The sequence below is a fragment of the Cephus cinctus genome, unplaced genomic scaffold (genome assembly GCF_000341935.2).
Source record: "Cephus cinctus unplaced genomic scaffold, Ccin1 Ccin1_scaffold0857, whole genome shotgun sequence".
Taxonomy (NCBI): Eukaryota; Metazoa; Arthropoda; class Insecta; order Hymenoptera; family Cephidae; genus Cephus; species Cephus cinctus.
Window position 1 is genome coordinate 1,009,638 of NW_014333443.1, and position 11,054 is coordinate 1,020,691.

The 11,054-nt window shown below is 39.9% G+C and overlaps 1 protein-coding gene across 3 annotated transcripts in view; it reads left to right on the forward strand.

Annotated features, from left to right (window-relative positions):
• LOC107270988 (protein vestigial) overlaps nucleotides 1-10,845 on the forward strand; it is a 38,151-nt gene extending 27,306 nt beyond the window's left edge. For 2 of the 3 annotated variants that reach the window (XM_015746514.2, XM_015746513.2), the window contains exons 4-6: nucleotides 1,700-1,823; nucleotides 1,975-2,204; nucleotides 9,298-10,845. In XM_015746514.2, the coding sequence (XP_015602000.1) occupies nucleotides 1,700-1,823; nucleotides 1,975-2,204; nucleotides 9,298-9,344 (401 nt within the window). In that variant the 3' untranslated portion in view covers nucleotides 9,345-10,845. Of the gene's footprint in view, nucleotides 1-1,699; nucleotides 1,824-1,974; nucleotides 2,821-9,297 lie in introns of those variants that run through there. The other variant, XM_015746515.2, reaches the window with a different exon arrangement.
• Nucleotides 10,846-11,054: the final 209 nt, after the last annotated feature.

The window sequence follows — 11,054 nt, forward strand, 5'->3', positions numbered from 1 at the left end:
GGGGGGGGGGGGGGGGGGGGGGTACGAAAGATTGGACAAAATTGTAGATTCGTCATTATAAAATTTTTTGATAATCAACCGAACGGTTATCGACGGTTTTGAAACGTGTGTAGATATGATTTATTATTATTATTTTATTAATATGAAAAATTATAAGGATCGTGTTGTCTCTGTGTTATTTTAATTGTAGTACTAATCGGACAGATGTCCTTGGGCTGCGACCTTCGAGCCTTCGGGAGCACGGAGAGAAATCTTCAAGGATCGAGGTAAAGAAAGATCCTGGAGGGATCCTGGAAAGATCTCGTCCTTCCACGTTGCCCGTTTTCAACGTGAATCGAGCGGCATCGGCTCCTCAAGAGAGAATAAAGCCGACCGCGGCGGGGCCCGACACTCTGTTTCTTTAATTGCGTTAATAAATAAAGGACGGCCAGCCGGGGTCCCCGGGGCCCGTTTGCGGGGCCCTGGATTGAGGATGGAGTCGAAAGAGGAAAAGAAGAAGAAGAGAAATGAACGGTAGTGGGGAAAAAGAATGTTGCGGTAGGAGGAGAAATAAGGTGGATAGAAGGTAGAAGGTTCCATCTACGAGAGAGGAGAAAAAAGGAGAAAAAAAGTAAAATTAAAAAAATTAAAAGTATAAAAAAAATAAGATGAGCGTCCCACACCAAGTGCACTATCTTCAATCTTTCCTTCTCTCTAACGCTTCTTCCCACTCTTTTTCTATTTCTTATTCTTCCTCCTCTTTCTCTTGTCTCATTTTCTACTTCTTCTTTTATACTCAGGAAATCGCAATATTTAACACGATAGTTAGTCCTTGCCCCGGGCTGGATGACAAGCCACGGCCAATCCCAAGTCTGTATATATATATATATATCTACCTATACATACACACGTTGGACAGGGCCGGGAAGCATATTTTACACGTGCGACTTGGACTCGAGGTGCGCGAGTCCCCGTGCGGCATTCCACGCGTGGGAAACAATGCCGACTAGCTTCTTTATGGGGAATTCACTGGGTGGCTTTTGATTTCCTATACCATTGAAAATCGGTTCGTCCATGCCCAATTCCAGTTGCACCATTAACCACTCCTTAGCTACAATACGAATCCCATCCATCCAAAACCCCCGTCTAAGTGCTCATAAGTTACTCAGATATTTGTGCTACGGCATAAATCTATGTGTACCAGTGCTGATCTTAAATTCGTATTTCGTCAAGCATATAATAAAATTTTATTAAAATTCTACTGTCCCTATTGTGTCATAAAGTATAGCTAGTAATTGTAATAACAGGGAAACAGGTGAATAAAGTATTCTCCTTGTTGAAAAGAGAATATTCTCAGACGTCGCAGGATCCACGAAGGATTTGTAAAAAAAAAAGGAGAATTGCCTAAAGGTAACCGGTACAGCAGAGCGGCAACTAAGAGCATGAGGAGAGAACAAGATTTCTACCTTAAGGAACGGCTTCACTTGTAAAACAAGCATGCATGCGAGCAAGAGCACAGGGACCCTGTTACCTCGAGTCCCGTGGGAGAGAACTCCTGGTTGTTTCCTTCAGGCTTTAACAGTGCGATACCTGAGGCGTATCCCGAACAACGTATAATTAACATTGCTATAGAACCATTCGACTGTACATTGATTTACCGGTAATACGTATGTAATATAAATCCATAATTAAAGGGACCTTCTTTTTTTTTCATGTGCAGAAAATATCTCCCCGATGGCCATGAGGAATTTTCCGCCATCTTTTTGGAACAGTCAACATCCTGGTGACGTTTACGATTATCCAACGGATCCGTGGCATCCGCACTATCCTCAGTATCATCATAGGTTAGTATAGGAGCACATGGTACTGTCTATTGATATTTTTGACATGTTTCCTGATGTTCCCATAAGCCATGGGGCACTGTTGACTCGCATGCGTACTCAATTTACTTTAGACTCTGGTATTTACATGAGAAATCCTTATTTTTCCTTATAGAGCCGTGCACGAGTATCACCACCATAACATGGCGGCTGCTGCGAGTTACGGTGGTTTGCTGTTGGGTGGTGCTCGTGGCCTTGGACACCATACGTCCCACCATGCTGCACACCATGCGCATGCTGCGGCGGCTTCCTATAAGGACTGGACGTCAGCGACGCCGTCGCAATCCCTCGTAGACGCTTCTACGGCGCCCCCTTATCCCCATGGTCCGTACGCACCCTTATCCGGTGAGTATTGGACCTGAGATACAAGAGACCTGGTGGTGCGACCTACGAACTGGTCGTGTTAGGCCTTGTATACATAAAACATATGTAGAGTATCCAATGAGAGTTGAACAGTCTTATGTGGATGAGATTACGTCAAAGTGAGAATAGGATGCTGGCGATACGTAGGGATGCTAAAAGAAATATGGACCCCGTATGGAAAGTCATGACGATTCGAAAGGACTGAAAGAAAAAGATATACTACAAGGAAAGGAAAATCTTATTGAAGGAATCTTACAAAATCCTGAAGATACCGACCGAATTATTTTGAGAGAAAAGAATTATGTAAAGGTACGACACGACTTTTGATGGGGTCTAAGGATTTTTTTTTCTTCTTATGTAAGATCAATGAAAAATTTGTACTAGCCAATTGGCCGGACACGTCCAACTGGCTATTATTATTTATTAATCGTGGGGTACGTGCCAACACCACCCCAGAGAACCAAGAGACTAAAGTATGTAAAGTAAAACCGACTGTATTTGTAACGATGCTATTTATATAGTATATATATATAGTATATATATATAAATAAATATATTAAAAAGTAATAAAGAATATCATAAATACACAAGATTGAGACTTGATTTGATTTTACTCCGTAGCCCATGGGGCGGTGTTGGTCCCACTGTATCACCATTCTTGAGATATTAACCATTCCAAAAAAAGAAAATCAGTGAAAACCCAACAGACCTCCATCATCCTCTGTATCATGCATGTTGAATCCGCTAATTCCTTGCACCAGGAAATGCACTACCTCAAAGAAGACGTGCCAGGTACATACGTCTTGGAAATAATAATGGCTGTCGTGTCGCAGGGTTTCATGGGAGCGATTGGACACAAATTGGAAGGTTCAGAATTTCACAGGAGTGTTCTCGAAGTGCGTGCTTTCAAAGAGCGATATAAAACGGTAGGATGACTTGTTGGCGAAGACAGAATGGCGCGCAGGTAGCGACGAACGCTTGCGCACAAGAAATCCAGTCGGTCCTTTAGATCTTCACAATTAATAAGAGCTTAATGGGGACCTCAGTCCGATAGCGCTCTCCTTCGTAACTTCTACCATTCTCATTTTGTACTTTCTGTATATATACATCTACCCATATAACTCGAATGGTCACTGGTATCTGTATGTTCGTGATATTTGGGCCCGATTGCACTGGGACCGTCGAAATGATCGCAACGACAAAAACTTACTAGTCCACCGACTGTAAAACATTTCGGTCCACCTCGCAGCTCGAGGTGCACTCAACGGTTGAGTAAAAAAAGGGCCATAGGATTATATAATATATAACTCGTGGAATATATAGATAGACAGGGAATGTTAAAAAAAAAAATATATAAAAAAATTATAAGGGATGACATTTTTTGATTTTCTATATTTCTCGTGATTTAGTAGGAATCGAATTCGTTGTAGATTTTAGTATGACGATTTTTATGTGTCAATGTCATTTTGAATTTTTAATATTGACTTTTAAAATTATTCTACTCCCGCAGTATCGTACCAATCGTAGGGCTTCGTTCTAATTCACCCCGTAGTATAGACGGCTGGGGGACGTCATGTGTGTCAGAGTTATCCTAGACCGAGGGGTAGGTACCTACGTGCGTTCACGGCTGCTTTCGTGCTCGATGCACTTGCGGGCTAAATACTGCAGCTGCAAAGTGCGCGCCACGCCCATTGTCATCGGAAGACCACTCCCAGTTTGTGCGAGTAAAGCTGCCTTCTTTTCAGGACGATTGAGGTAAAGAGTGGAATGTTAAAGATGATAGAAAAAAAATTCTCATAGAACGAAGTAATAATAAGCGCGAATATTGAGAATTTCTGTCGTTATTAAATGAAATTCATCAAAATTTCGTCAATTTATTTTCAACTCCGTATACGCTCGTTGCTACGAACTCTGCTTTATTTTTGTATATCGATACAGATGAAAACGACAATGTAGTCTGATGATAGAAGTAAAGAAAAAATTGATACCGCAAGCAAACCTGAAGAATTCACCATTATTGGTAAAGGGTAGTCAAGATGGCACTCTGTTCGTGAGTCCAAAATCGATAACTAACACAAGATTGCCTCTAACCTTCCAACCTTCCTTCCGAGCATCTACCATACCGTCCGTTCATCAATCCATCCATCCATCCATCCTTCCACCCTTTCACTCAACCTTCTCCGTGTCACCGATTCAACCCCCCCCCCCTCTGCTAGTTTGAATACCTATACAGCCACCTTGTGAATTTAACCCCAGCAGCTCTCGAATGCCCGAATCTGTTAATCATCCCCCCAGTAACCAACGCGGTGAGAGAGGGTTGTCTTGCGAATTATTAGAAATCCACCCCCTTGTATAAGGCCACCCCTAGAATCTCATCATCTCCTCGGTTACACTGTCTAAGCGTTATACTCTTATCGTTCTTCAGGATCGTTTCGAATTTCTTCCCAACCCTCGTGTAATTCATCCATGTCGAAAAGACACCCCTTAGCTGAAACTACCATGGAACCTTAGCTCTATTGCCGCGGATCTCGAGTACCTGACACACGCGAATCCTAAAACCCGGTAAACTAGTTTTCAAGAATTCACATTGCGGAATGTTGACGTCGACAATTCCACAATTCCGCAACTATTGACACGTACACTTGGCTGTAGGCAGGTAGACGTATATATGCGTTTATGTTTTTAGGAATAGTCAAACCTCCTTGAAATCAGCTGACGGCTTACAATATACGTATGTATATACATATATATATCGGAGTGATACGAAATTGAAGATGGACAACGGGGTAGTTATACACGGTGTAAAAATAGTATTTTCATGGAGTTCTTAGGTATTGGAGTTGACGGGACACTTCCCGGAACCGAATATATTCGGTATAACGTGAACGGAGTCTAATTATTTAATTGCACAAATTGACTCGAGAAGCATAAATTGGCTGACGTTTAAGCGCGATTAAGAGGAATAAATCGTAATTACGCTACCTCGAGAAACAACTCTAGATGGTCAGCGATTATCATTTCAACAGTCGAGTTTCTTGCGAATCCCTGTTTGTACTTTCGTTTTTTTTCCCCTTATTATCTACCATGTTTTTTTCTATCTCCATACTGATCTTACTTGTGGGGAACAATTTGAATCGATTGACAAATTCAGATAAACAGCAAATAGCATTTACTACGGTGTTTCAATGAAATCAACAACAATCGACAACAATATAATGTAACATTACTCAATAAATTTAAAACTACCACGAAATTACGAAAACTGGTAAAATTCTATGACAAAACCGAACATAGTACTTACTATCCGAAGAGATAAGAGAGACCATTTGGCAATGCACGGAAAGAGATCTAGACCGATATGAAATCGGATAAGACGTTTGCAGTCAATGAAACGAATTTATGCACCATGCAGCGCGATGCAGTCCGTAGGAAGAAGCACGCATACAATATCTGAGAATCTATTGCCAAGAAACACGAAGCCTTCCTACGTCCCATTTACCATACATTAGTTAGCATAGCTTTACGTAACCTGTCCTATCTTACTTATGAGCCAGGGCTGCACCTGTTTTGCAACTTCCTAAATCACAGCGAAATGCATGAGCAGCTACGAATAATATTTTCTTAAGTTTTCATTGTTCCGTTACTCATGAACGTCTTGTGGAAAAAGAAAATAATTCGTCAAAACCACAACTGTATCTAACCGGTGTATTAATTTTAATTAGTGCAATAATAACAGTAATATTAATTAACTACGTTGTCATTGTAGTTATCAGATTTTTTTGTCGTAATCAAAATTATCACGAATGACAGTAAAGAACGGGAAAAGGAAAATGAAGGAACGAAGGATAACAGGGTGTCCTGGCACGCGCCAGGAAAATGGCGTCGACAGTGACGTCAGTGGCTAATACACAGCCGAAGAGAGTCAGAAGGGAGATAGATATAGCCCGTGCGTAAGAGAGAGATAGAGCGAAAGGCGAGAGGAGCAAAGAGAAGAGAAACAGAGGTTGGAAAGATCCAAGCTGACCGGGGATGGTCAGGATGGTCAACGTGCCTTGATTGGTCAGCCCTGCGAATGGAGGGAGTGGTCGAGCGGCAGCAGCTACATTGATCTCTGAAACCACCGCGAGATAGAAACGGGAAGCGTCCAACCTTTCATCTTGGGTTCCGGAGGATTCGCATTTTCTCACAGTTAACTTACAGAGACATAAGAATTTTCATATGAATCCAGAAAATGAGATAGACGAAAATTCAATTTCGAAAATTAATTTTTTTTTTTCTTCCACTTTTTTCCCTTCAACAATTTCGATCTTTCTTATTTGTCTTACAGTTGGCACAATGGTGGTAATTTTATCACGGTAAGATTCATACGAAAAGTAATGAGGGCTGTTATCCTCGTAAAAGGGGACTTGATTTATGAGCTTTAATTTTGGGATTAATGGATCTTCACTCGATGCAGAATTCATTCGTGGAGAAAACGAGACGCGACAATTCTGTTAGACAGACGTTTCTTGTACTTTCACCCTCTATTCTCGTGGAACCTTCGCCATAGATACTTCTTCAACGGCAGGGTTATATTGGATTCCTGTCTGAAGGGCTGACCCCATTGATAAGGGTCATCACAATGCTCTTCGTATGCAACGTCCGACCCTTCGCGGCCTGATCTACTAACGTGGAAAAAGGGTCGGGACACTTGGACGTCGAGTCGTCCTACCAATTTGGGGGTTGAATTTTAATTGAACTTTCAACCTTTTTCTACGAACCCTAACAAGTTGTATATACAGATATACATATATTACGGGTAACTTTGATATATCCTTGTTAGAATTTGCAACGAGATCGATGCTATAAATGAAAAATTCTGGTTTGCAAGAACTGGAAAGGAGTAAAATTCTGCAAATAGATCAAAGACGAAGTATTGTTTCTCATCTCATCTCCGCCAAAGATTCTCCTCAAGTTTGTACACATCTTCGTACCTTGTATTTCAGTCAGCTGTATTCCTGCCTTTTGTTTCCCTCAATAACATTTCCCTCCCATTTACCTCCGATTCGCTAACATTTAAATTCGTCTTAAGTAAACGTAATCAACATTTATTATGTATTTACAAAAAAAAACGTTTTCTATAAAAAAATTATGGATACCGTGAGATTTTCATAATATAAGAAATATTGAATGTCTAATTTATTAAAAATTAATGACCACGGTATATGGTCATTCTTAACAATGAAAAGTGAAGGATATTTCTAACATGTGATTAATATCAGTAATAATCCATGGATCAAAGTTTATGGGACACCATGCCAAGTAATATCTTCAGAAGGCAAGAGTCTGTATATGGAGCCATTATCGTGCAAAACCGACGAGGGTAGAAGGACCCTATTCAACCCCCATAATAAACGTAGCCAAACCCCATGGCAAATGGGGTGTCAGATAGCCGGGACGCAACACGATATTACTACCTACTATTTGCCGAGTCAGAAGGCCTAGAGTGTGGATGCGTTAAAACCCCAAAGAACCCCATAGCATATAGACATGCCAGTGTGTTGAGGGATTGTCGAACGATTAGTACACCCGTTAGAAAGACCAGTAATTTTACGTCAAACATTACGGGTCGACCCCAGGACAACAACCCTCAAAATCCCTACAAGTCCTTATATACAGAACAAACACAAAAGACGTAAAAGACTTTTCTTCTCCATAATAATTAATTCGAATTTTGTCACACTCTATACGATTATGGTGGGTGTCAAGAAAATCGTTACTAAAATTTTACATCGTTTCTTTATTATTCTACAAAGATCCCTTATCGGAAGTCAAATGGTTGATACTTAGTATACTACTAGAGGTCTGTCCATACTAAAGATTTTTCTATGGGGTTCCTAGTCTAACTATGATAGCATCTTTTTTGCTCTTCCGCTTCAATACTTTCCCTTCTACTTTTCTATAGTCGACGTGTATAGATGCTACCGGCTAGGGGAGGTTTTTGAACGGGTACCCTTTTTCGGACACGCGTGACTTTCCAGCAGGTAGATGATGCGAGACGCGTGCCGACGCGTGCGCCATCTATTCATATGGGAGTTTAATAGTTGGCAATAACTTTCAATGATTTTTAAACACTTGGATACACATACTGATAACTGTACATCAAAGATGTTTTATAGAAGGGAAAAAAAGACGAGAGATCATTTAAGTATAAGGACCGGTATGAATTATCGCGTCAATGCAATTAATGAATCATGACAGTGATAAATTGTATGAAATTAAAATCAATAGTAGAAAGGAAGTGATAATTCAAAAATATTTTATAAAGATGATTGACTCCAAAATTTGTCATTAGACAAATAGCTAGTATAAAAAATGTTTAATTAAAGTTCGCTTGAGACCTCACAACATTCCTTTGTCACTGGGTCTCCGGCTACTGCGTAGGCCTAACAGCAGAGAGGCTGACGGAAGATTGAAGAGATAATGAATGGAGACAAGAGCGCGCATAGTAAGAAGGTTACGGGAATGAGAATTCGAGAATGAAAAGGTCGTAAGAAAACGTGAGATCTCAACTGTTCGATATCCCGAGGTTAAAAATCCTTGCATGGATCCTTCGTCCTGACGTTCCGTTTCGGTACGGCACGAAGAGCTACGAAGATACACGAAGTTTCTCGACTTGGTTCCTTCGTGTTTCTCAGCGGGTGCCATCAGCAGTTCTGCACCCTCGCATCCGTCAAAAAGTGTCCTGTTCTCATTCTCATCCAGTCGTATACTTTTTTTTTTTTTTCTTTTACCTTGCCTTTTTGCCCCTTTCCTCTATCCTTGACCCTTGTCCCATAAGTGGAGGGATAAATAATTTAAATAATCTTAGCCTGTTCACCAAGCCACGAATAAGAGATAAAAGGAACGTTAAAGGAGAAAAAAGACCGTAGCGACAAGAATAACGTTGATTCATTACAATAAAACGTTCTCTACCACGGAATCTAATTCCAATGACAGTCTTATATGCGTAAGGACTTCAAGTATATGTATACTAAGTGAATCGTTTGAAAAGTTACCCGCTAATCATCTCCTATTTTTATTTTCCTGATTTCAGGTTTGGAATCGCAGGTGCAGGACTCCAAAGATCTCTACTGGTTCTAGAAGCAATTGGAACGAACGCGCGGGATTTTCAAAAAGGAATTTTAAGGAGTTTCATGGAAATCATTTTTAGTGAACTCTAAAATCCTCAAGATGGCACTGTAAGAAAAAAAAAGAAACTACGGATACCCATTACCACTACCTGCTGCCACAATCGCTATCTGGACAAGGAATTGATGGATTTGTAAAAAATTCGAAATTCGCGCCAACAAGAAGATCCCACGTGTGCAATAAAATTTCGTAAACGGAAAAATAATATAGAGAAAGTTTACGAAAAAAAATACTTTTGTTACTTATACATATTATCTTAGAACGACGCGAGCCGAAATATTGTGTAAATCCGTGCGTATGTGTATAGCGCATTGCGTCATACGGGTGAGAGTGTTTCTAAAGTGTACATAGTGTTACCTAAACCTTTCGAAGGAAAAATCAAATAACTATTAATTAGCGTTAAAACTATAATGACGGCGTAGAAGGGGTTAGGGGGGTGGAAGAGGAGGATGACAGTTGGATGATTTAATAGAAAAGTATTGTGAATTGAACAGGTTGCGCGCGCATCATTACCCTTACACGGTCCATAGTCCATAGTGAATAATTGACTTGGCGAAATGGCCGATGGAAGAAAAGGATGGCGAAGCGAAAGAAGAAAAACGAAGCAAAGGACAGAGAGACAGGAAAAGAGAAAAAGGGGAATAAAAAGGAATCTCTAGTTCATAGTGTGTAGACAAAGGAATATATTATATAGTGAGAGAGAGAAAAATCTGTGCCTAACGTGACGTCACGTTTAGGACCCGTCAAAAGTGAATGAATGAATCACACGCGTGAGTTAAGAGTCGACACGGGTGTAAATGGTGGCCTCTCTGATATCTCTGTTATATATCTATATCATTTTAATTATATTAATTAATTAAATATCGCTGAAAGCTTAGTCGACGTGTAGAAGAATAAACGAGTATTTATTGACCAATGATCTTGCCATACGTTACGTGTATTATTGTACGAACGGAGAGAACCGGAGGGGCCGTGAAAATTAATTGACGATTCAAATGCAAAGTGTTTCTTTTGAATTTATCAATTATTCGTTTTTTTTTTTTGTTTTTTTTTTCAAAAAAATATCCTATTTGAAAATGAAAAACACTTAAACGAATTGCGACAAAAGAATGACGAGAAATGTTCAACTTTTCGGATAAATAGTTGATGAAATAATTATAATATTTGAAGAAGAAAAATAAGGAAAAAAAAAGACATGCGATTTTTCTTTATCCCAAATTATTGCATACCTGCATCTGCGCATAATGCTCCTACCTACCATACACAATATCATGCAGTACCATACTTTACCATATCAAACCATATTACACTATACCATATCACACCGTATCACGCCATACCGTATTATACAATACCATACCATATCATACCATACCATACCATACCATACAGTACTGTACCGTATCGTACCATATCATTGCCTAGAGTACGTAAGCACACCATACCTATCGTGTTAAACCTATGGTGTTATAGGTGTCAAATAAACGATACATCATTAAAGTGATTCGTGTAAAATTGACAAGAGTACCAGAACCTTTTCACAGAGAAAAATTGAAAAGAAGAAAGAAGCAGAAAAATTAGGTAAAAAATATAAATATAAATTCTACTGTAACTCGTGGTTCGTTAAGACCCGTGCCGCTTAGTTACACGGCCTAAGGGTTT